Raw genomic sequence first — 26,887 nt, forward strand, 5'->3', positions numbered from 1 at the left:
TAATTTTTCAGAAGGCAGCTTAAACTTCCCATGAAACCCTGCCCTTTGGACCCTCACCTGTACACCAGTACTAATTTACAGGAGTAGATGATATGCATTCTGGGTACTCAAGGATAACAATGGGACTAGTGTAACTACAAAAGTAGCCTGGCATGCTGGCCTAATAATCAAGAGAGGGGTAAGACTGAACAGCAGAAAACAGGCAACTGAGCGTGATCCAGATTGCTCTTTTCAGCATCAGAATGAAATCAAAATACATGTACATGCCCCATGCTCTCAGACATTCATTCTGCTTCACCCTGGGCTTTTGCGGATCACTGTCATGGCACCTCACCGGCAAACTCCAAACCACCCTGGAGCATATATTTGTGTGAGTGTGTGTGTGCATGCGGGTGCCAATTATCAAACAACGCCTCCTGAACAATCTTTGCTTTGCAAACATCTCTAAGAATTTGCTAATATTTATTTTAAGTCAGTAAAAAGCAGAAACACTTGGAGTCCCTGAGGTAGGGGGAAAAACCCAAAACTATATATATATATATATATATATATATATATCCAATGGATTACAGTTTTAGTATCACTAAAAACAATAATAAAAACAATTCATGGGGGGCAGCGAAGAAGTGCCAGGGATCCAGTTAAAATCAGTGCAAGTCCTTGTTTCATACCAGCAGCGTGACTGTCTCAGTCCATTTGTTTTGTCTAGCTGTGGCCAGGAGTGTTTAGCCTTCCGAAGATCTCGCTTGGTAAGCTGGTTGGGTTTGTTGCATTTGAAAGAAAATGACTGGGAGGACTGTTTTGCAGCCCTGTGGTAGTGTGAAATCCCAGTCCCTTGCACAGGCACATGTGTAACGTCGACGGCATTGGAATTTCCGTTTCCTTGAGCAGATTCAGCCGCAGACTGTGATGGAGAAACTAAATGCTAACCTTAAATTAAAACAAGACAACAAATAAGCACAAACAGAACTGAAGTCCAGCCATCAATCACACACACAGACACAGAGAGAGAGTGCCTGATCAGTTTCCCTCTAACCAGACGTGCTGGAGCCTCTTGAGGTTACCAGTAGAAACTCCTCTTCCTAGGCTAAATTCGTACCCCAAGAACTCTTCTTCGAAGTGCTGCTCAGCAGCCTGGCTTGTTGGTGGTGACGAGGCCAGGGAGGGGAAAGCAGGGCATATCAGGGAGTGGGGTCTCAGGGATGCAGCAGCTCTACCAAGGTGCTCAGGGTATCTAGATTTATGAGGGATGAGAAAGGTTTTCTTTTGTGTTGTTTTAAAATAATATTGTGCGTTTCCCCGAGCCGAACGTCTTTGCTTTTCCTCCTTAAGACTCTTGAGGAACCACTTCCATCAGCTTCTGGCACAGGACTGTCACGGAATCTGAATGGGAGGAAACAAGAGCGAGTTAAAGGCACCGGAATACAAGTTTTATTCCTTTCACCCTGGAGAGCTGGTTGCTTGTTTCATGATCCTCTGCCCCAAATGGCCTGACAGGGCAGCCGTCCCACTTTCTTCTTTCAAAGGAGTCTAAGTACTACGCAGGTCTTCACTGCAAATCAAATACAGTAAGTCCTCGCTTAACGTTGTAGTTCTGTTCCTGAAAAATGCTACTTTAAAACTTATAACATGTATAAGCTTAAACAAACAATTTAATACTGTACACAGCAGTGATGATTGTGAAGCTTGGTTCAGGTGGTGGAGTCAAAGGGTGGAAGAGGGTGGGATATTTCCCAGGGAATGCCTTACTGCTAAATGATGAACTAGCACTTGGCTGAGCCCTCAAGGGTTAACAAATGGTTGTTAATGTAGCCTCACACTCTACAAGGCAGCACAAATGGAGAGAGGAAACACAGCATGGCAGGGAGAGACAGAGACACACACTGTGTGTGTGTGTGTGTGAGAGAGAGAGATGCATTGGCCCTTTAAGTAGGCTGACCCCACTCTAAGTACATTGCCTTTTTAAGTAGATCAGCAAGTTGAGACAGCAGCCGCTGCCAGCAAGCTCCATCCTCAGCCCCGTCATGTCCCCCCCTGCTCTGTGGAGATGGGGTACAGGAGTGGGGGGGGGAAGGGGGACACCCTGACATCAGCACCCCTCTTTCCCCCCCTCTCTGAACAGCAAGCAGGAGGCTCCCAGGAGCAGCTCCAAGGCAGAGGGCAGGAGCAGCACATGGCAGTGGGGGGGAGGGACAGCTGAACTGCCCGGCAATTGACAGCCTGCTGGGCAGGTGCACAGGGAACTTAGGGGAGCTGCCAGTCCACTCTGGTTCCAAGCCCCCACCAGCTCACTCCAACGGGCGGCTCTTTCTGCAAGCAGTGGACAAAGCAGGCGGCTGCCAAACAGCATTATAAGGGAGCATTGCGCAACTTTAAACGAGCATGTTCCCTAATTGATCAGCGACATAACAACGAAACAACGTTAACCGGGACGACGTTAAGTGAGGAGTTCCTGTACCAAGGCCATACGCTGCCTCAGTCCTTACCCACGACTTCCATCTGTAACAGCAAGAGTTTGTGCATAGAATAAGGGTAAAAATTAACCCGATGGTGGTGTCAGAGTATGTGTATTGACTATGTGAACATTTCTAAATCCAGTCTTATTAACTGCACACTCATGGGAATTATCAGTTATTACTGAACATATGGGCACATGCCATTTAACACCTGTGCATATAAGTAAGGCCCAGATTTCAGAACTGTACATGCAGTTACTGCGGAGTCAGAGCAACGGTGCCTACACGTTGTGAGACGGCATTTTTGCTTGCATGGTTCTGAGTATCTGATCCTGTTCATGCATTTTCCTTAAGAACATAGCAATGTTGCACTGTCACAAGTAACCAACATAAGGACAAATCAGAATGTGCAGCCCAGTGCTGTGCTTATACACAACTGTGCAACAACAAAAGAGGGGGGCACATGCACAGCGGAGCGGGGAGGAAATTTAATTAGGAAACATTTCAACTGCAAACTTATGAGGGGGGTATAAATTGTAAGATTTTTTTTTTTAAATCATAAGTTACCTCGACAGTGTCTTTTTAAAGTGTGTTTCAAATGGTTCTGCGCTCTCACTACTGAGTGTTCCCTGCACATGAGACAATCTGGGCAGATACAATTAATAGGAATTCTCTTTAGCTGGATCTGATCAGATTATCTACAGCATATTAATACATATGCGGGCATAAGGCTCATGTATGCCTAATTAGACACTTGTCAGATTTCTTATTTTGTGTTCTTGGACTCTTTTCTCTATTCTCTGCTTAAAACCTGTCAATTAATATGCTAATTTGCAACTCAGTCGCTGTGGAAATAGTTTTACCAAGACCGAAGCCTGATACTTAGAATTAAAATAAATAAATAAATAAAGTCCTGAGCACGGTTAAAAAGTACTTTTCTTGTTAATAAAAAGCACATAGATAAAGTTTGGCATTTCTGCTTGTCTGCTTTTCTAGGTCAGCCAGCTGTATTAGAGTCTCAGACAGATGGTGGAGTTTAGTTACTTAGACAACACAGCTTGACTTTCTTGAATCAGTTGTTCAGACAGAGAGATTAGGTGGTGCCAGGCAGAGAGCTCTCCCTCCCTGAACACTCGCTGTGGTGTAGACATTGACAGCTGAGACACACCTATCTTACATGAACACCTTACAAATAAAGCTCCCAAGAGAATCTACCAGGATATTGTCCCTTCCCTGGCTGTGCTGTTTTACACTGATGGTAGGGAGGGCATTGACTGGACCAGGACTGGTCTCCCTTGGCTATGTGAAATTGACAACATGTTGGGGGCTAATTCTGATCTCATCTCCATTAGAATTAGCCTCTCTGCACTCAGATTTTTACACTGTATCTCCATCCCCCTTCCCAGCTCACCAGCAGGATATTTTCCTCTGCTACTAAAGCTACGACACTGCAGCTCTTCGGGTGGCATAAGAAAGGCAGCCTCCACAGCTCGCTGGGGATTTATGTCCCAACCCATCATTTCCCTGTTTGCGGGGGGGAAGGGGGGGGAAGCTTCCTGTGTTTGGTCTGTGATTTGCCATGACAACAGGTGGACTATCATTCTGGGTGCCTGGCGCACAAGCTGACCAACCCATTACCAGCTGGATTGTTTAACAGAAACCCATTATAGGCCTTTGCAATATGAATTACAGCCAATGCTACCTGCCTTAGCATGCTTAGTAAGAAGTGAATCATCATCTATGGAGCCAAAGCCAAAGGTACACCCTGCAAAGGCTGACGGCTGTGGCTATAACTTACAGATGCTTTGGAGGATCCACTTGGGTTTGTTTTTCCACCAAACCCCAAAGAAGTAAACGGGGATCCCACTGAGGATGATAGCAAAGCCGATAGCACATTCCACTGGTGTCATCCAGAAGGAGACCACGATCAGGAATAAGCAGGCCAGGGTGAAGAAAATGGGCAGCAAGAGGTTAACCTGGACACAGGAAACAAGAAAGGGGTGGGAAGTTAGTCAAGGAGAATCGGAAACAGAGGCCAGTTACTCACAATTGAAGTTTATGTCCCTACAATGTGTGTGCCTGGTTTTGACCTGGGAGGGGAAGTGTTTGGATTCTGAGACAGACCCCGTGCAGATCATACCCCTGATGGCTCACAACTGTGAATGAGAGGTTGTGGATTTTTAGTTTCCCGTGGGAAGACAGGACGCTCTTCATCCATCAGTTGTGGCAACACCCTGGATAGCTAGAAGTATTATCACCCCTGGTTTACAGAGGACATAAATAGGGCACTTGGAAGGCTGGCCGGCCTAGTGGTTAGCAAACCTGACTTCTGGCCCCTTTCTTCCCTGGCAGAGGTGCCTGGTTTCTAATCTTAGATGAGGAACTTTCTGGACTCCACTCACATCTGAGTCTGAGCTCTTAAGGGGTATAGTAGAGGGACCTGGGCCCACCCTCTCTATCTGGTCCCAGCCCAGGGCCCTCTGTGAAGCAACACTGGCAGGTTCCTCTGGCAGAGAGTCTAAGTCCACTGATCTGAGCTACTTCCTACCGACGTCCCTTCAGTTTGAGGTGTGGCCCCTATTGTCCAGTCTGTAGCGACTCATCTGGAGTAGCGCCCAGGCCATCAGTGGCATCCTACCACGGCCTCAGGTCCCTCTGGGCGTGGGCGGATATAAGTGTAGAAGGGGCCTAGCCTCACAATGTCCTTCCAGTCAAATAGTACAGTTTACTCAGTGCTGGGTGCTTGCCAGTCTTCTCAACGGTCTTTTTCGGTCAGGGACACAGTGCTGCTCCCTGGCGGCTGTCCCGGCCATCAGACTTGTAGTGATGCTCCCCTCACAGAGGGGGGCAGAGCGACCTTCTGCCTCTTTGCCAGTCGCCCTGAACTGAGCCAGCCTCTCTCCTTTCCTTCCCCCTCCAGTCCTAGAGCTGGCTGCAGGTACAGATGCATGGGGCTAGCAGGTCCCACAGGCTCTCATTAACCCTTTACTGCTGGTGTGACACTTCTCTGCTCCATCACAAAGAGGTGAAGTGACTTGCCTAAAGCCACACAGCAAATCCCTGACACACCGGGAACTGGAACCCAGGAGTTCTTGGCTCTCAGTCCCACACTCAGTCCACCCATTATATATAAAACTATAGAGTATCTCAACTAACAGTCCCGAACGCAGCAGTATGACTAATGTGAGCTGTAGTGATTTAGGTCGTTGCTTTAGAACACCACAGGACTCTTAATATAAGGGAGCAGACCCCAGCTTTCAGCAGGGAAGCCACTTGCTAAGAGCCATCTTGGGAGCATTGATCTGGGAAGGTCTGGAACATTTGTTGCTTTTTGGCTGTTGGTGGCTTGGTGGGGATTTGAGTGCACTCAGAAGATGACGGCAGAGAATGCCTTTGAGAAGGGCTGACTGACTCCAGTGCTTGACACGATCTTGGCCTCAAACCAGATGGGCCCATTGTGCTGCCAGGGCGGCCGAGGACAAATCAAATAAAAGTTCTCTTCCCTGTAGTTTGTTTTTTAAACAAATATTTTTAAGTCAATTTCACGCTGGTACAAAGCATTCGATTGAGAGCCACACGGGCTGACGTCCTTTACTAATAATCCCCAGAGCAGGTTTAGCACGGAGAGCTTTCCCATGTGCTGCCCTGCCAAGGTACCTCACCCCTGACATGGAGGGAATTTCCACGACCTGGGTGTCTCAGCTCTGCGCGTCTCAGCCCTGCGCCTCTATACCGATGAGGGAGCCAATGAGATGGAGTTTTGTGCAATGTGGATTCCCGCCTACCAGGAACCAGTCTGACACCAGCCACTCATTTCACACAGGCCTCTATTCATTCACATCGAACTTGGCTTGCTCTAAAGTTGCACCTCTGCACAGTAAAGCAGCTGGATCTTCCACTCCTCCCTACACAGATTTTCTCACCCTTACTGCTGAGGGGGAAATTTCTATACATGGAAGTCACATCCTAGAACACAAAAGAACTGCCCCTCTCCCGGAAGTGCCGCCATAAAGCCTCCACTCCCACCACCTTCCCACTAGCATCACAGAACCCTGAGCACGGATGGGGAAGCTCTGTGTCTGCAGGGCTCCCCACTATGCCGCCAACACCATCCTCACCTTGATGGGCCTTTCCAGCTCTGGCTTCTTGTAGCGGAGCCATATCATGCCGACGATGGCCAGAGCCACGCAGAGCCAGTTGAAGAAGCTGAAGAAGTTGATGACGGAGAAGATGTCATTGGAGAAGGCGTAGAGCACGGTCATGAAGCACTGCGGCCAGAAACAGAAGTCATGAGCAAAGGGACAGGCAGGGGAGAACATCACACGCTACCAAAGACAAGTGTCTGAGAGCAATTGCCTACCATCCAAGAGCAGTGAAGGATTTCCAGGCATACGCAGAAGAGGTGGCTTAATTTTTACTAATTTAACCAAGTCTGATCACTGCATGGAATTATTTCAAAGTGAAACTTTCAATCCAGGGGTCTACTATGAGGTTGAGGGCCATATAAATACACACAGAAAAAAAGAAGGGTGGGTTTTTTGAGGATGAAAAGGAGGGGAACTTTCTTAGTGCTTAGCAAACCAAGGGTCTGAATGAGTCAGACAGAATCAGCCACATTAGGAACAAGAAGGACCTATGGAACATTTCCCCACACAGCTCTGCTGAATGCACCTCCATTCTGACACGTGCTACCCCCTGTATTCCCAGCCTGAGTGCCCTCTATGCGGCTCACCCAATGCATTTCAATCACGACCAGCAGGGAAAAGTGCTCTTGCAGTCCTTAATCCCTGCCACAGCTGTACCAGTGCCCCCAAATCCAGTCCTGCAGCACCTGCTGCTCCTTCCGTCTTGGCATGTGCTCTGTGGGGGCCCCCAGTCATGACATTCCCAGCTCCTCCCCCCTCAGCTATTCCCATTGTAGACAGAGAATTTGAAGTGCAGTCAGTCTGACAAGTATGAGTGAGGTGGGATTGAGCTGAAACATGGACTGGATGATTCAGCAGGGATCTCCACTAAACTAACTGAATCTGTGACCATGTGATATTCTATCTGCTCTTCACTTCCTCTTTCACCCAGCCACGCTTCCTCCCAAAGGTTTTTATTTTGAAGTGCAGAGACGCCCACAAAGACTGTAACTACAGCCACTGTTCTACAGCTGTGGGTGCTCTGAGAGCGTCAGGGAACATCCGGAGAACGCAGATCAGCCAGAGGAAAATTGTGGCACCAAAGTGACACACATTTTCCCCAGGGGCCACCCATGGCTTTTCAATTTACTGGGGCTGGTGGCAGTCCGGATTCTCTGCTGCAAAACTTCTCCCCTCCCGCAAGTTCCTAGAACTGTGACTTAACGTACAGTGGTAACAGCTGACATTAATTTACATACTAAGAAACAGCATATAGCCTCATCAATGTTGCCTGGCATTTCAGCTTCCTGTGTAGTACTGCGGTCCCACTAGGATATCCTCACCCCATGCGCTTGATTAAACCTAGAAGGCAAGTGGGGCCTGGGAGGACTACTCCCTATAGCATACTGGCACAAGGAGAAGGAGGAGGTTCACCTTCCACTGGGACAACAAACAGTAATTGCTTATTTGGGTTCAGTGGAGTATTCCACAGTCATTTTCCTGCAGCCCCAGGAGGGGCAGGCACTGATGGATCTTGGCTTCCTCCACCTTCTTGACTGGTTGCATTCTCTCTGCCACACGTCACCTTAATCTGAAAGCCCATAGGACACTTACTGTGAAGATGAGAGATGGCACTGGAGTGAGAAGCTTGGGGTGAATCATGGACAGGACAGAGGGCAGGTGACCCTCCCGGGATCCCACGAAGAACAGCCTGAGGGCAACAGAGCAGTTAGTCCACCTGGCACAAGTGCTTGGGAGTCACTCACTCAGTCCAGGTTTGCATTCAGTACAAAACACAGTACAACAGCGTGACAGAAGCATAGGCATTTTGGAATGAGCCAGGCTGAAATGACACTCGAACCAACCTCTAGTATGTAAGTATTTCCACACTAGTGGTGCACTGCTATTCCAAGTGGCAATTTTGTGCCACTTGAGCTCCCCACTCCTGCTATTAATTATTTGCGTTAGAGTGGCACCAGTTGAGACCAGGGCCTCAACATGCTGACTTCTGCACATGTGCAGCTTGCCCTCTATATCGAGAAGGCAGAGTGTGGGAGGAAGAAAGTATTATCTCATCTCCATTTTACAGATGGGGAACCAAATCAGAGCGATTAAGGGCCTTGCTCCAGGTCACACAGGGACTCTGTGGCAGAGCCGAGACCTGAACCTGGCTCTCCTGGGTGTCAGTCCATTCCCATCCTCTCTCCTCTTTTTGGAAAATCCTCAGTCTTTGTTTTTGAGGCTTTATAAGCATCTGGGTTTACATTAAAAATGCTTTCTTGAGCACTGCTGTTAAAGTCCAAGTCTGTATTTATTACGGGGACCTGACAGCAAGTGTGAAAAATCAGGATGGGGTGGGAGGTAATAGGCATCGAATATCGGGACTGTCCCTATAAGATCAGGACATCTGGTCACCCTGCTATTTATTTAGTCTGCAGCCGAAGACACCCAATGACTTCAACAGGATTTTGTCCAAAGACAGCGAGACTAAGGCCTCCGCAAGGACCTGGGATTTGGCCTTTGGATGCTGTTTAAGGCAACGATACTCCGCTCACGAGCGACGAGTGGCTCTTTACTGTGGCCCCTGCAACCCTCTGCAGCACATGATCTTAAACCACAGTGTGACCTAAGTTGTTAACCAGTCAGGATACTTTTACTGTGTTATCAATCAACCGCAGCGGATAAAATAATACCTGGCCCGTCATTTTGCTCTGAGGATTACATTTATTTATTTTTACAGGCAGCGTGCCTAACCGGTCTTCATTTGGAGCTGTCCTCACAGGAGCGTAGATATAGATAGATACATTATATATTTTAAATGAAACACGGAATTCACACGACTGTGGCTCTTTGGGGTAATGTGGTTCGCTAATTTGGCTCCTCAGGCACTGAGGTTTGAGTATCACTGATTTAAGGCCTTACAAAAAAAAATGATCATTGTCCCTCCTTACATAGTGCACGGACCCTTCCCTCTCTGCATTTGTCCAGCGGCAGAACCTCAGAGACCTCGCTCCTGTGAGGACAGCTCCAAACGAAGACAGGTTAGGCACAGTGCCTGTAAATGGGATCTGCAGTACTGAGCAAAAAACGTACCGAGAAGAAGTGAAGAGGGATCCATTGACAGACCCAAAACACGATAAGCCAACGAAGATGGGTATGATCCAAGACATCATGCCAAGGTGATAGTTCCCAAAGTCCTAGAAGGAAGCAACATTCCATCAGCAACTTACCTACAGAGACTTGTATCTATTTACCCAGACAAGTTTTTAACATATAAAATGCCCCATTCAGGTTGACTGTACACACACAGACTACTGAAGATTTTTCATACTGTTTTTTTCACATGCCCAGAACATTTTACGGAATTACACGATAGACAGAAGGCACTTCCCTGACATGCAACCATCTCTGGGGCAGAACATGACATCCATTAGAACAGCTTCAGCAATACCACACAATGGTTTAGGACAGAAAGTCTGGGAAAATACTGGATCCAGCCGCAACAGCAGGAGGATTCAGATATGCAAAACGTCAATTTAGTCCAGGACTCTGGAGCAGACACCCCTGTTTTGGCAGGAAGTGCCATGTTCTCTTTAGTGAGTCTCAGTTTTACATCTCAGCCTGATTCATCTCAGTAGTGCTCCAATTTTATGCCAGTGCAATTCCGCTATTTCAGTGGAGTCACATCAGCATAAACCTGGAGTAATGCAACCAGAGCTGGTATCTCTAGCAGCACGGCACTACAAAGCACCGTGCTGGTGTCTGGGTTCAACGTTACCCACAGGAGAGAATGCTGCCTGCTGAACTGCCAACACCAATTTATGCAGGGCTGAAGGGTTCCCCTCCAATACTGACCACACCCAGTCTTGCTTAGCTTCCAAGCTCACACAAAGCTGCACTCTCCATAGGGCCAGGGAGCAGGATTTGTGTGGGTGCTTTAATTTTAACTATTAGAATAATGCTTATTTGTTTTAAAAAAAAAAATCAAGTGCAGACTGACCCTTGAAGAGATTAGCCCGGTTCAATATTGACGGAGTGACCTTTTCCCATAAATGTCACACTCTGGTAACTGATCGGACAGTTACATGGCCAGTAGCCGGCAGCTAGGGTTATTTATGAACAACAATGCCATTTATTTCCCTCCCCCATCCTTGCTTATCGCTCTGATTAATCCAGCTCAGTGTCATGTGGGGACAACCCTTCCCCACCTCCCATCTACTGTCAAACACCAGCTTCTTGTAAGCAGCCAGGGTCAGTGTTGAATGAATGGGGAGATCCAACTAGAGATAGTACAAGGGATTCAGGCAGCGTAGAGAAATAGATAAGAGCGTTTTTGATGTGACTTATCTTACCACGGCCACGGCTTCAGACGACAGCATTTGTTCTGGTGACAGGGTAGTGAAGTAAGCCAAGTTCGTCAACACGTAAACTAAGGTGACTATGGGCAGTGAAATGATGATGGCTAGAGGCAGGTTTCTGGGAGGAAGAGGGAAATCATGAAGTATTAGGATCTGGGGCTCTGAAGATCAGTTGGAGACATAATTCAAGAGACAGCATGCTAGGGAGAGATGCTGCTGTTGCAGAGACCAGCCTTTCTGAATAGGTTTTTGCATTGGCTTAAAGACTGCCCAGTTTATTCCGCTTTTCTTTGGTCCTGCAGAGGGTCCAATCTGGACTCCATCCTCCTTGGAGAAGTTGGGGAGAAAATTCCAAAAATAAACGTAGCCCAGCCTGGGGGCTGGGAGGCAGCGGGAGATGGACTCTTGGGGAGAAGACAGTTTGTGAATGGACTCTGGCTGAGCAAATGGTTCTTGGGTTCAATGCACAGACTTTCATTTCAAAAGAGCTGACATGGGCCTCCTGCCAGATACCAGTGTTAGAACACGCACAACAGTCTGCTGGCCCGAGGATAAGCACTTGTGCTTATGGCTGTCTAGAAAGGAGACGGGAAGATCAGGGCTATAGCTGGCAGTCACCAGAAAGCTGGCTGGACCCCTGCAGCCCACGGGAACAACGTTCAGCTGTAACCTAAACAAATCCTCAAAGAGAAGCTGGTGTGAAGGCAGATTTGCCCTTCCTGATAGGCTAACTTAGTTTGTGCACACTAATTTAAAAAGGAAATCCTTCTTAATGCAGCAGACAATCTGCCTGTGGAGCTCAAAGCTGCAGGAGGTCAGGGAGTCAGAGTGGCTGCATTCGGAAAGGGAGTGGACAATTACAGTCCACAAAAACATGTGTAATTACACATGTCAAGGAAAGGGTAAATGAATCTCATGCTTCGCAGCATGCTGATCACCACAGGGGTCAGGAATTGGCCTGAAGTGCAGCCAGTGCTGCCGCTGGCAATCACGCACGGTTTGCACCTCCTTGCAGGCATCAGGGATTTGCCAGAGAGGTTCTGCTCTGGCGAGATCAATCTCATGTTACCAGATCCCCTCATATAACCCTGACATAGACAAGCTATGGACAGGAAGGCCCATGCTTTGGGAGGAAAAAAATGCAGAGGTCAAGCGTGCGTGGCAAACAGTAAAACTACATCCTGGCAAGCCCCCTGGCATTTTGGTGAAAATATATATTAGATATAATTATAAAATGGCAATAAAGCAACAAAGAAAACCCCCTTCTGCCAGCAAGTCACAACTGTGAAGGAGCGGCTGCTGAGCCAGGCCAAGGAAATGGGACTTTCAAAAGAGACCAGAGGGGGAAGGTGGTTTAACAAGGGCTTCTCTTAGACAGAGATTTTCTTTTCCCCTCCCTGCAGAAAACCCCATCCTTTACTAACGAAGAGCAGTCTCATTATCTAGCATGCATCGCCCTCAGCAGAGGTTTTGTTTGCCCCCAAAACGAGAGTTTGTTTTACATTCCCTGGGATGGCTAGTGACGACACTTGCTACACACAAAGGACGGCTTTACGTTAACGGATGGAAGTGGCATTTAGAGGGTGAACAGCTGGTGAGTTTCCCTCTCTAGCCAAGAGCCTCACCATGTGGTGCACATACCTGTAGGGGTTTATCATCTCCTCAGTGACAAAATTCAAGTAATTCCTGCAATTTAAAAGACAATGGTAATTCTGGTTACAGAGATCAATGAAGTTAGACAAAGACTCCAACAGCCTAACCCTAACCTCAACATGCATACGCAAGCCCCACTAGAGACAGACAAACCAAAGCATGCTCTGCAAAACCGAGGGTGGCCGTGTCTCAAATCTACGGCACAAGGGCTGAGGCTACCTAAAAAACCTTCAAACAAAGGTGTTCTCTGCAGGTCCCAGCATGCAATGCAACCAGCTTGCTTGGAATAAGACGGATCACTGCATGCCCGAGACTTATGGTCAGCTAGCAGCGCCTCTGTATTGCCAGAGGAGGGCCACAATCTGCCTTTATTTTTATTGCAAATAAAGAGAGCCCAGGTTTCTGGGAGCACACGTGAGAGTGTGAAGGGATCAATGAAGAAACCTGTAGGAGCTTTGGCTTGGAGTTGTCAATTGGCAGACTGATGTGTCAGTACTGACAGCTGGTGGTCACAGCTGCTGGGCCCACAACCTCTACTTTCACCTTTGCTCCTACACAAGCCACTGGCATGGTTTTACCAAAATCCAGCCAGTTTGAACCAATGGCCCATATAAGGCATATTACCTCTGAGTTCCTGCCCACAATGAGGGATGGAGCCTTCTCAAACCCAGAGCATGTGATGAATCCTTTCTCCCATGCTGCCTTGGTTAGCTGGAATAGCCTTGCTGTCTCGCTGCATCTAATTGTCCCCTGACTCTTCAAATATCGTTCTCCGTCTGTGACGATTCTGGCCCACCCAGACAATCCCACCTTATTTACTGTCTCTTGGTTTCCCTGGAGTTCGCTCACCATACAACCTGGGCATTTTACCAGGTTGCCTCTATACTTGCTCCCTGTTTTAAATACTGCAAATGACACCACTTGCTTGTACTTGCACCTAGGGACTGGGGAGGGGCTGTAAGGATTGAGCATGAAACACATGAGACAAAAATGAAGCAATTGCACTGTTACCTTGGTGACGAGTAGAGCTAGACTAGAAGTTCTGGGCCGTGCCCTCCCTGCCAACTCTCTCAAAGAGCTGAAGACAAAGAACTAAACTACACTGTCACTGCAATGAGTAGTATGCCAGCATCTTACCAGCCTCCATAGGCAAAGAGACCGCTATACAAAGCCAGAACGATGTTCCCCACATCAACATTTGTGCCTTCGAAGGAGTGTTCAGGACTCAGGTTTGACACATCACCTACATAGGGACAACAAACAAACCAGGACAGAATATTAAGATGTGAGAAGCAGACAAAGGCTGAATCCCAGAGACTGTTGCAGGTTGACACAGACAGGAGTTAGGCAGCGAAATGGTCTGGCAACACCTGGGGGACAAAAAAATCTGCTGATAGGGCATTAGTTGTGTTGATGCAAAGCAGGCTGCGTTTGTCTTAGAAAAGGTGTAGACAGGTTTCTATTGGGCTCATCTCCTACTGCATTACTCCAGTTTCACACTGTGTGATTCCACTGCACTAAAACTAGGATAAGTGAAATTAACAACTAACTACAGCAAGAGTTCTCACAACTTTCCCACAGCGTGGATCATGCGAACAGAGAACACCTCCCCTCCCATTCACCGCTGCACAACATCCCATCTGACAACGGCGACGATTGCTTACGTAGGAAAGGAACATGAGGGAGCTAATGTATTTTTAGCTTCTTTTGATGCAAGTTAGCAAGCGGAAATCAGGAGATGAAAGCCCCATGAAAGCAGCCAGCTTTCCTAAGGGCACCTCTGAGCACCCAATCCCCTGCACCAAAGCCCACATGCTGTTTCTCCTGGACTCACCACTGCTGGAACTTGGGCTACACGACAAGCGCTACAGCGGCGCAGCTGCACCGATGCTGAACCGGCCCTGGCGAAGACGTTCTATGCTGACGGGAGAGTGTCTCCTGCCAACATGGCGCCGGCTGGCCAGCGTGTAGGTCGCTGTAACTTGCATCTTTTTCACACCCCCGAGCGACGTAAATTAGATTGACTTAAGCGGTAGCGTAGACCTGCCCTAAGACACTTTATGTGCCAATAACAGAGGTTGGGGCCCTGATGCCATTGGCTAAATTCCAAGGGGAACAATTCTATCCTGCCTCCCTAAAGCTCCCCAGCCGTTTCAACCAAATAGGGGATCCTCGCTTATTCCCTGTCTTGAATGGTTGTGCAGCAATGCTGGGTGGCTGTTAAACAGCTGCTCCTTCCATCCCAGCGCTAGCTACGTTTTAGCCGTGGTTGAAATGATTCCTGTATTATGCAGCTTGCAAAATGCTTTGGGATCCTTCCGGCTGAAAGATGCTCAAAAGACTTTGCTATTATATCATCCTTCCACCAAAGGCTGCTTTTTCTCGATAAAGACCTAGGATTTCTTCTAGTTCCACCAGTGACGCAATAAAGCAGCAGGTTATGGTATCCCCTTTGAATTGTGGGAAGGGAAGTCAGCTATCTTAGGGTCTAAATATCAAAAGTTCCTGTTATTTATCCACTGTTGAATTAAAAAGCCATAAAAAGAGGATTTGATTGTAAATTTACTGAAAGCCCTTCCAGCACACCCACAGGGGTTATTTGTTTTGCTTTAAATCTCTCTGAGGTTGTTTTGTTTCATGCTGTTTGATCTGGAGCCTAAACCCAGCCACCTCTCCTTCAGTGAAACAAGTGCTCTCCTTTGTGAGGGAGGAAGACAGGGGAGCAGCACAGGATTTGGTGAGGCACCTTAGCATCTGACCAGCTGGGTTGCCTCCCATGTGATTCCTCTTACAGCAGGGATCTGCACTAATCACACAGGCAACTGTTATCACATGGCAATCAGCAGCGCTCCGGGTTAACCCTTCTCCCTTTGGAAGGCTACATTCCACAGATTCATATCAGAGAAGGAAGAAAAGGGGTATTAAAAGCCAAGGCACCACTTTTTGCTTGCGCTGCAAAATTTCAGCTCCCACGCACCACCGGGCTCTCAGCAGCATCACGTTTACCCAGGCTGGCTAGAAAAGGAACACACAAAATAAAGCCGGGTGACAAGGAGACTGCTAGAATCTAGCACATTTTCATCCAGTAGCACTTTCTATCAATGAGAAAGGACAACTTTCCCCTGCAATATGATGAGTCTGAGCTGGTTTGCTGGGGTGGGCTCTAAGTAAGAGCCAATGGGAGTTACCCACCTCAATGGCCTGTTTTGATACTCGTCCCTTCCACCTGACCCAATGCCTTTCATCCCACATGGTCTCTCCTTCACTGTCTGTCTCTGCCCTGCTGCCACTGCTCCCTCACCTTCAGCTGGGTTAAACCAATTAAGCCTTTAGCAGGCCCCTAGTATCAGCAGCAAGTGGTCCCCTCCATTCTCTGAGTCTGCTTCTGCTGAGACCCGTGTTCTGATCGGGACACCTCCTGCATGCTGTGCTTACCATTACGTGTTCCTCTGAATCACACGAGGGAGTCAGAGTTGGCTAAGGAAGCTAGGGCCAAGTGGCTCTCTATCAGATACTCACACAATTCAGAATTGCCACCAGCTAAGCAGATTCTTCCTTTTGTAAGGCGCGTGGTTGCTTGCATGGTGAGAGTACACAGAACAACGAGATCTCTACGCATGAAAGAAATCAAATAATTCTGGGCCTGATCTCGGGACAAGAACTTGTCAACCCTCAAAGCGATAACTGGAAATTCTTAAGCAATTAACAGAATAAATAAATAATTGATAGATCAGGCTACACTGCAAGCTACTCAAGTGCACGTTTCTTTACACCCCAGAACCTTGCCAAGGACACTGAGTTGATTACCGCGGAAGGACTGTTATACTGGTAACAGACTGTTCAGGGCTCCAGCACTTTTTATTCCTCAACAGTCCATAGATCTCGCTCTGCCTTTCCCCCGGCTGCAGCACACAGTAACTGTCTGTTACCAAGGCCAAGCAGAGCTGCAACTCACAAGCTAGTGGCCAGGAGCACAGAATTCCCTGAGTCGCCAGCCAGAAATCCGTGCTGCCAATGCAGGAAATATCCCCCAGCTGGGAACTTTATAGCTTCTGTGCAAAGAGGGTTTGTATAGTTTTAATCCGGATTCGGTGCTGTGCTGCGCTTCACAGATGCCTTGGCTTGGTGTCAGGGAGACTGGCTGCTCCTTCAGGGCACATGATCAAACAGAAGTGAAATGAGCCACAGAATATGTGCTACAGAAGCAGTGTTTAAGCACCACAGGAAACATAAAGCATAACTTTTCATTATTCCTTGGTTGGGCTGTATGGGTGTTGGGGTGGGTGAACGGATAGGACATAACACACACACACCCCTGCACTTGCCATAGCATGTACCTAGCCCATGCCTTTGCATCACCGAGCTGCTAGTCAGCAGGGATGGAGTCAAACAATAGCTGTGTAGAGGTTGCAGCGTGGGCTGGAGCTCAGGCTTTGAAGCCTAGGGAGTGGGGTGGGCTTCAGAGCCCAAGCTCAAGGCTGATCCACAACTTCAAAGCGCCGTCTACACCAGTGGTGGGCAACCTGCGGCCTGCATTCAGCCCATCAGGGTAATCTGACTGCAGGCCGCGAGACATTTTGTTTATGTTGACCGTCCACAGGCACAGCCCCCCGTAGCTCCCAGTGGTTGCAGTTCGCCGTTCCCGGACAACAGGAGCTGCGGGATGCGACCGGCCACAGGGACCAACCACTGGTCTCCACAGTTATGTTTAGGGCGGTAGCGTGAGCGCAAGTCTGTCGACTGGGCTGGAAGGCTCGATTCCGCAGACTGCGTAGACGTGCCCTGAGTGGTTTAATGACAGAGCCTGCCTTCCCATTCAGTAGCAAACGTGCTCTGGAGGGCACACCCGCCAGAGCAGACATCTTCTTCCCACCTTGCACCAAAGTTCCTCCCCATATCAGGCAGGAGCAGCACATCCCTAGGGACATGCTTAACTGCACCAGCAAAGCCATATTTGTACAGAAGCGGCAGCCAACGCGTTACACATTGTGGGACAATAAAGGTCACACCCCAGCAGTCAGTCCAGAAAGGTCTGCAAGTTATTTCTCCCCCATGGGCCAAGCCCTCAAAGCCTCACTGATGAGCCTGTCTGACTTCATCCGCCCATCTTCAAACAAAGCTGAACAACATTCGCTAAAAAGGGCCCAGCATTTAAGCTGGAGATTCAGGGAATTCTGTTTGACACAGACAAGCATAGCATCTCCCACCCTTTTACCGCACAGCTCACAGTTAAAACTGCAGCGCGTGCTCTGGAATCTGTGCAAAGGTACCCGTTCGCAGCTCAGACTGCCAGGGCCCACACATGCTCAATGGTGTCCAATACTCCCATGGAGCAGGATGTTACTATATAGGTGTAGAACACTGGCTACAGTGGTCTGTTTATACCCACTTGCCCTTCCTTCCAGTTGATACCCCCTACTCAAAATACTGTCTGTTAAGAACACTGGCCTCACCTCATAGCAACAAGTGCTATAAAGGCAACATCCTCGCTTCCCCCTGCACTCTGGTTTAACTGGGTTGTACAATTACACTCTGCTCACAAATTAACCACATTAAGGTAACGAGTTCTGACACAATCCCTATTTGCAGCTCTTGCCAGCCGACAAGACGCCTGTAATTGTACCTGTAACCTCTCTGCCACCTGGGGCCTTCGTACAGAAGGAATCTTTCATTCCACGTGCTGCATGTTCAGACCTTTTCTTGGAAAGCCCTCATAATCGTATCAGGTCATGTCCATTCCCGATTTAATAATGCAGGCTCTTCTATTGAGGTTAGGCAATTCATTGTAATTAAACCCGTATAGCTGGGCTAACTGGCAACGAGAGGGGAATGCAGCCATCGAAGTCGAAGAGCGAAGGGGAGCGATGCATGGTTTTCCAAGTGGGTCTAACTCAGTAATGAAACCGAGCAAAGGGAAACATACACTGGATGGTAGGGAGAGCTCCCAGTGACGAGAGCTACTCAGTGGGGCAGTGGTGGGAGCCCATCAACTGAGTCATTTAAAAAAAGATGGGCTGAAGCATTAGTGGGCCTATTGTAGGGAAAGCCGTTCTATACTTGACCCCGCAACGCAATGGTTTAGATGGGCCTCACATGGGTGTTGCCACCTTCTCATTTCTACGATCGGCCTATTCCTAGTGCTGCTGCCGTACGTCTAGCCTTGCCTGCTCTTTGTATGACCACTGCAAGTGAAGGATCCTCATCTCTTCTCCTGAGGGGTGACCGAGCTTGAGAGACTCTGTTTCTGGCTCTGAAGGCATGCGCTGGGGATTTCAGCAAGAATGCTTGTCAATCAGGACTCCTGGGTTCCATTCACGGCGCCTGCCACCGATTGGCGTGGCCTGGGGCAAGTCAGAGCACATTTCTGCGTCTCAGCTCCCCCTTCTGTAAAATGTAATAACACTTCCCTCCCCAGAGCGCTGGGAGGGTTAGTTAGCTAATGTTCATAAAGTGCTATTATTATTAATTATTATTAATAATCATCATCCTCAAGACCTGGAGGCCCAAAGGGCATTCTGGTTGCCAAATTCCTTCCCCTCTAAGTGCATCATTATCTTCATCACAGAGCCCTGGGCTCTCAGAGGAGTCCAGAGTAGGAAAGAACTACTTGTCCACTCCAGCTCTGCTCCTCTGTAGGCTCGTAAACTAGAAGGGGCAAAGGCTGCCTCCCATCTGCCTTCCTAACCACTGCATCAAACCACTCATCTGGGTGTGACTCCTGCTAGATCAGGACCAAAATGGTATTCTCTTAGCCTCAGAAAACAACCTTCTTGATAGGTTATTGAAAGCTGCAAAGCCCAAGGAATCCATTTCAACAGCATCTTCCATACACCACCACTGCACACACCACTGTGTACACACAGCTTTGCTCCATCGTTTGTCTCCTTTGCATTTTGTTGCTACCAAGGAAGCATAATCAACCCCTTCCCCTGTGCAACCTGCTTCTGATTTCTTACAACTTTTGTATCCACCAGTGTGGAAGTTGCTCTTAAAAAATACAGAACTATTGCTCTACACTTATGGGGCCATGTAGGCTGGGTGTCACAGGGCAAGCTTCCTTTGGGAATTAGAGAAAGCAAAGGTGGTGGTTAGAGATTTTAGGGAACGTATCAAGTTACTTCCATTTTTATCTTAGGTGCAGATGGGGTACTTCACAAATAACCCCCACCCCTTTCCCATTAGGGCAGGGTAATGGCAAAATGCAAACTCCAAACAGTCTAATGCATTCCCAGCCATTTCCCACGAGCTTATTTTATTGAGCACAGCAGGTTTAATCCACATCCATAGAAACTTGTAGCGGAGTAGGGGGTGGAGTGTGGAGGGAAGCCAGCCAACTAAGGTCCTGAATAGGGACTGATTTAAGGCCAACTAGCTTGTTCTGTAACAGAACCAACGACCCTTGGGGATGGCATAGCCACCTATCTGTTGCTTGTACTCAGTTTCCAGGATTGCAATTATCAGAGGCCACAGCCTTTAATCATAGCCCCATTTCAGTAAGAAGCTGTGGGGAAAGTACAGCGTAAACAAGAAAAGCTACCGATTGCATTGATCCATCAGTGGTGTGACCTGCTACTGCTACAGTCAAAGGCTGTTTGGAGGTAGACAGAGAAACTATGTGGGTTGATGTGGAGGAAAAAAGAGCAAAATATGCAAGTTTTTAGTGCCATACAGTTAACAGTATTAGCACGGCTGTATTTTTAAAATGGAACCTTTCATCTGATTTGCTGTTTTGAATCTACCCAAGTGGCCAAAAGTAATTTTTCCTTGGCCAGTTTGCAATGAACTGGTGGGTCCCAAAGCTTAAACACCAACTTTGATGCAGGTAGGAGAAGGTAGTGCATTTTGGGTACCTGCAAATAAGCACCACTCAGCTTCTCAAATACAGACAGACGGATGAGCACCCTGCAGAGGTATACAGCCATAGGCACAAGTGTTTTGCCCATTTAGGGCTTGCAAACATGGTGTAGCCACGTGGCGGTGACGATGGAAACACAGGGTGTACTACACTGCCTATGATCCCTTCAAGCAACATTAAAATGTTGAGTCATCGCCTACACCCCCATTGCGGGACAGTCTTCCATGTGCACCATGCATAACTGCAATCACCACACGCACAAACGGGCATTTGACTATACAGACCCTATGACTGGAAGAGAAATCACAGCAATTGTGCCTGTATTTTTATGCATGTTAATTTTTTTGCACCGGCAACTGCACATGGGCAAAGTCTAGGGGGTCACTAATCCTGCCCTTGGTCACCAAGAGCTTTAACACAGCAGCTGGCAAGAACAAACTGGCTGGGTAAAAACTAACTATGCCTCCTTTCAAACTAGAGCATGCAAACTGTGCAACACATTAACCTGCCATGCCCACCTGACCTCAGGCAATTGGCATGTGCCTGCACCAACTATGCCCACTTGGCCTCAGACGTTAGCATTCATCTTTGCTTGGAGATTAAATTGGTGGTTACAGAGAGCAACAAGCCCATAAAGCAATCCTGCATAATTGTGTTATTCACCCTCCAGTGTGAAATGCCTGATTAAGTCTTCAACCTGTGGCCAGCCCGATATGATTTAGAGCTGCGTAGAATACTGTCCGCTTTCCCAGACTCTCCATTCACTCTCCCATTTTGATACCTTCACCCACTTCTCTCTCTCTCTCTCACACACACACACACGATGACAAAGAGGAATGCTGAAGTTGATCTCGTTACAGCAGTTTTCCTTGAAACCTCAAGTGCTGGTAGAAGGTGACCGATTGACAGCCATGGAAACAGCCTCTCTTCTCATCATACCCACACAACCGGAATAGCATGGGCAACAACAGGGCAAGCTTTCCTTACCCCACTCCCGTACATGCCTCAATCGTGATCTGCAGGGCCAAATTCAAAAGATGAGAGGGGAGTTCAGTTTCCATAGCCCTTGGCCTCTCTGCTAACGATCAGAAAGTGGGGGGAAAGCAGGAGGAAGTTGTGGCACTGGGTGTTGCCACGTGAGCACCTGTCCACTAGGTATTTGCACTCTGACCCCCAAACTCATTCCAAACAGTCAGGAGTTTGCCACCATTACATCTGCATAAGTGAGCTTCACGTCCAAGGTCTATGCCCCATTACCAGTCCCCTGAGCCAGCCAGCCAGCAGGCATTAGAAGAAAAATCTACTGACTGCTGTAACAATGTTAATTGTCTGCTGCTCTCTGAATGATTACGTAGAATTAACTCTGGGTATGGAGTGCAGGGAACCTGGACAATGACAACACTTGTTCAATCTGTGGCCCTATGTATTGTCAGTATCTGTCCACAGTTTACCTTCTGAGATTCTTCAAGCCTGAGATTTTGTTAAATTACCAGCCAAGCACTGCAAATTTCCCTGTCAATTCAACAGAATATTTCTTAGCTTCTCTTTCATGGGACTCCAGAACAAACCAGACCTCTATAACCTGACCAATCTTTGCTATTCACAAAGGTTTCTTCACTCCATCCCTTGGTCTCATTACAAATTTGTCCTGACAGGTTTTTTCAGTGCACTCAACTGCCATTATTGCCAAGAGAGTGGAAGAGAGTAAACTTTCCCTCCCTCAGATCTGTTCTAATCAGGGGATTTGTCACAAACAAGGCAATTTTCTTTTTCTCCTGCCATGGAATTAGCAAAATGAACCTCACTGAAGGAGGTAGATCAAAAGGGAACTTCCTAGCACAAGGGAAAGAGATTCAATTAAAAATAAAGATACACATACAAACACAAAGCCAAGATGTTGCCTTGCAACCGGAGTAGGTAGATAATATTTCTATTGGGCTTTTACGGATTTATTCTGTCCTGCTTTGCTTAGTCTCTGAAGGTTTGGCTCTTCAGTGCCTAACTCTTATTTTAAAAACAGTCCCACGTACAGTGGGAAGTTTGCCAGGCACAATCGTTCTTTTAAAGACCGTTTTACCCTGAACAATGAACCAGTCCATGAGGTGGGGGACCCAAGAGTACAGGATTATATAGTTTGCATATAATTAAAGGAAAAAACGAGGTTTGGGGGATAATCTAAACCCTCCATGGCAAATGTTTGAAATTCAGCCTACCTACGTCTGTCCTTAATTCACCCTGTGTCTGTTCAAAAGCTGCAGCTCTCTGTGTTAGGTCTCTGAGAACACAGTGAAGTGAGTTAAGGACAGAATGGAAACCTTAATTCTCAGTATTGCCACCACAATTGATTTAAGGCAGTCACTTTGAGGCTCACAGGCAAATGATTTAAAACCAGAATTCAAGAATTTTTTAAAAGTTGTGACCTAACAGAAATCAGAATTTGATTACTCACCCTTCACACATGCACCCCTCCAAAAAAAATTGGTGAGAACAAGTTTTTGGTTTGGGTTTAAGCATGCCACAGCAGTGTCTGTAACCAAATATTGCAGCACTGGGCACAAGAACCAGAAATTGAATGTGACTCTTTTCACCGACCACTTTTGTTTTTTACACATTGAATTAAATCACCCAGCGTCAATAGAAAAAAGGAAGTTAGGATTTTAAGAATGTTCAGTTTTAATAATTAAGAAATTTAAAAAAAAAATTAAAATCTGGTTTTTGACTTTAGAATGTCCACTTCACGTTTTCCACGTCTAAATATACCAATGTATTCTTGTGTGGTGCCACAGATTAAAGGTGCCAGCTTTAAAACTGCCCCAGTGAAGCTATTAGACTGTAAGGATTTGTTTAAAGAAAAAATATGATTTCTTTAAGCAGGCCTTCAATAGAGCTATGGGTCTAAATGCAACAGCTGCAGAACTGCAACGGGAATAATCAGGATACAGTTTATGTGGCTCACTTCCTTGGAAAACTTTATGGCTTTATCAGATCAGATCCAAATCCAAGATCAGAAGGTAGTTCGCAGGCAGTCAAGGCCACCCCAATCCTCTTGGTTTCTCCCTTCAATTTTGCTCCAAAATACTCATCATCCATATACTAACTTTAATTGAAACCATAACAAATCAGGTAGACCCAGGAATATAATCCAAGAACCAGCTGCTGCAACTGGTTCCGTATGGTCAAACTCCTGAGCCCCACGGATGACTAGGCAGTCTTCCAGCCAAACAAATCTAGATGCAGTCTCTAGCCCCAAGTGTTCAGACTCCCAGCACCTGTTCTAATTGCTAGATCACATTGCCTCTTCACTAGGCAATACCTGGCCAAAAAGCACCTCGACATGCTTGGACAGAAGGTACTAAGTAAACATTAGCATATCACTAGAAGAGAGAAAAAAGATAGTCTGTAGTAGCAGTGGAGGAAAAACAGGGGTCATATCTATATTAGAACGTTCTCTCCCTTTAACTATATTTATATAGTTTAAACTGGTACAACCCACCCCCCGCGTGGATGCAGTTGTGACCTATTCATGTACAGGAAGCAGAATAACTATACTGACATAAGATACCCTTATACTTGCATCAGTGTGTGACACCATGGCTCCCCAATATTCACCACTGTCATTAGGATATGTTTTGTACAAAGTATGCCTTGTGAGGTATCATTGTAAAAGTCTTGATCTGCTAGACATTAACCTCTCATTGAATTGTATGTGCTATCATCGTATGTGAAGTTATGAACTTTGGCCATGTCGGTGTTACTGAAACCTGTTCTGAGGTTGAACACACCCACAAGCAGCCTTTCAGGTACAACTGTAAAAAGGCCAAACAATGTGAATGGCTTATTGAGGAAATGCACACAAGCACCAGGATTACCCCAGGAACTGTGTAGAACAGAAACCTCTCAGAGATAGCACTACACAATGGGAACTGTTTGACTCAGGTCACAGCAAAAGAGCTTTCCAGCAAGTGGGAAGAAGATCTAAAAGGGGGACAATGACATCATGATGGTACCTCACTCTCCTCACAGCAACACACCTGGAAACACCTGAGGGGCAAGGACTGAACTGGGGAAGTGATGGTCCCAGGTTAGAGGGATTTTTAGCCTGTGTATGAAAACCTGGGAAAGCCAATGGAGCTTGTGCCTTAGGAATCTGCCAGCCTGTTTATCACTCAGGGTGAGAATTTGCTAATTCATTTCCTACCTATCTAGTGTGTTAAACTCAGTCTCCGGTTTTGTTTATTTACCGAGGTAATCTGCCTTGATCTGTTTGCTATCACTTAAAATCTATCTTTTGTAGTTAATAAACTTGTTAATAAACTGTCTAAAACCAGTGTGTAGAAATCATATTTGGGGCAGAAAGCTGTTGCATATCTTCCTCCATATTGAGGGAGGGGGCGAATTTCATGAGTTTACGCTGTACAGTTCCCTGTGCAGCAGAAGATGGTATAATTCTGGGTTTACACTCAGGGTGGGGGAAGGTGCCTTAGCGACAAGGAGATGCCTTAGCTGAGCCTTCCCATGCAGAGCCAATCTCAGCATCTGTGTGAAGCTGCAGCTGGGTGTATCCCTACCTGTGTGTGTGTCCTAGTGAAAGAGCAAGCTTGGAGAGCGTGGCAACTTATCACAGCACCGAAGTGCGAAAGGGAGCCCAGGCTGGCGGGTCAGGTGGGCTCAGTGGTACCCCAGTTCCAAGTGGCACCCCGGGGGCAATTCATCACAAGTACATCCACATTAAGGCTTTTACCAGTATAACTATCCAGATTTAAAAAAAACAAACCAAAACATCTCATCCCTTTCTGTCCCATAATAGTAATACTGGTACAACTTTTAAGTGTAAACCAGGCCCTAGGTGCAGGAATGGACTTTTGCTCTCCTTTTGGATCTGCATTAGAGATGTAAACAGAAAGCTCATAAGAAAATGCTATTTTGCAAAGGGTAATATGGTCACATGTTTTCTTTGCCATAAAATTTTATTGCTGTTCTTAATGTAATGAAAACACTTCACAACAGAAAGAAAAGACAGAGCCAAGGACTGGGGGGGAATTGCAGACAGACAGGCTATAAAGTCTCCAAAGTTTCCACATCTGAATACGAGACTACAATATTGTTATTTTCCACTGTTTACTGATCATGTAAATATAAAACAGTCGCAGGAAAAATACTAATGAAAAATAGTTAATTAACTCCATTCAGACACAAAATGAAATGTCATGGGAACATACCAACCCTTCTACCTCCCAGACCTCAGAGCCAGCCAAGTTGCTGCAAAAAATATTTCTAACTAGATGTGTACTTTGCTACAATTGACAGCCAAGGATCAAATTCACGGAGCTCGTACCGCTAAGAGTTCGTTTTGTCCAAAGAGTACAGTGATTGGTCTAAAAGAAAACAGGGACACACAAAATAAAAATGTATTTCCCTTGGAAATAAGATTGTCACCCACCTACTCAGAATTTAACAGGCTTTGAAAAAAATTACCCATTTTAAAGAGCCAGCACTTTATACAGAAGGCCTATTGATATTAGCCTGCAAGAGATCCAGCGACTAGATATTGTGCAACCTTGTGTGATACGAGCGTACTTCTGTTACTGGAGAAAGAAGAAAAATAGTCCCCTTGCTGTATCGTTACTGTAGCAGGCTTAGAGCTCTGTGGTGAGATTCAAGGAGAAGTGCTAGCTTTGGGAAGGGGGAAACTAAAATATGAATGGAGGATAAGAAAGGGCACATGAGAGGAATAAGTGAATGTAGCAGACTATCAGTGAGACAGATCACTTGCCTCTTCCATTATGTAGCTGGTGAAAGTAAGTATTAGACAAGGAAGATTTCTCTACCTTGCATTTTGTTAAAGAAAAAACTAAACAAGCAAGAAGCGTAGGTCTCTTCAGTTAGGCCAACTTGTAGATATGGAATGACTGTGAGAGTTATCTATTTCAGGGCAAGAGACTCTAAACAAAGCTGCCTAGAGAAAAAGGCATGTGCAGTTCTACCTCACCACCATGTGAGTAATGAGAGTCTCCTGCCCAAACCCCACCATGAGTTTCAGTTGGATAGCTTTATTATCAATTATTTGCACAGTGGTAACAGCCAAAGGTTCCAGTCCTGATTGGGGCCCTATTGTATTGGGTGCTGTATGAATACAAAGGAAGACATGGTCTCTGCCCTAAAGGGCTTATTTGTCCTATTTGATTCTAATTGCATTACTCTTCACTTTCTGTCCTAAATGTACTTCAGCAAGAGCTGTTAAATGTGCACTGTGTTCCACACCAGAGTGGCCTGTGAAGTGCCTTAGAAATGCAAGATCCCATGGAACTGATCCTGACATGTCTGGGATTTTGCAGGATGTGGGACGATCAACCCACCAAAAACTGGACATCCACATTTAACATCTTCCATGCAAACAACATCCCAAAATGTATTTACAGAGATAAATATTACCCAATATAC

At 46.7% G+C, this 26,887-nt stretch overlaps 1 protein-coding gene across 1 annotated transcript in view; it reads right to left on the reverse strand.

Moving 5' to 3' along the window:
* Nucleotides 1-443: 443 nt before the first annotated feature.
* The window catches only part of SLC7A5 (solute carrier family 7 member 5), a 58,212-nt gene continuing 31,768 nt past the window's right edge, over nucleotides 444-26,887 (reverse strand). Inside the window, exons 4-11 of the mRNA XM_043526269.1 lie at nucleotides 13,729-13,834; nucleotides 12,580-12,624; nucleotides 10,933-11,056; nucleotides 9,674-9,777; nucleotides 8,195-8,291; nucleotides 6,575-6,724; nucleotides 4,255-4,432; nucleotides 444-1,383 (exon numbers count right to left, since the gene is read on the reverse strand). Of these exons, the coding sequence (XP_043382204.1) occupies nucleotides 1,328-1,383; nucleotides 4,255-4,432; nucleotides 6,575-6,724; nucleotides 8,195-8,291; nucleotides 9,674-9,777; nucleotides 10,933-11,056; nucleotides 12,580-12,624; nucleotides 13,729-13,834 (860 nt within the window). The 3' untranslated portion in view covers nucleotides 444-1,327. The remainder of the gene's footprint in view (nucleotides 1,384-4,254; nucleotides 4,433-6,574; nucleotides 6,725-8,194; nucleotides 8,292-9,673; nucleotides 9,778-10,932; nucleotides 11,057-12,579; nucleotides 12,625-13,728; nucleotides 13,835-26,887) is intronic.

This window comes from Chelonia mydas, chromosome 12 (assembly GCF_015237465.2).
Source record: "Chelonia mydas isolate rCheMyd1 chromosome 12, rCheMyd1.pri.v2, whole genome shotgun sequence".
Lineage (NCBI taxonomy): Eukaryota > Metazoa > Chordata > Testudines > Cheloniidae > Chelonia > Chelonia mydas.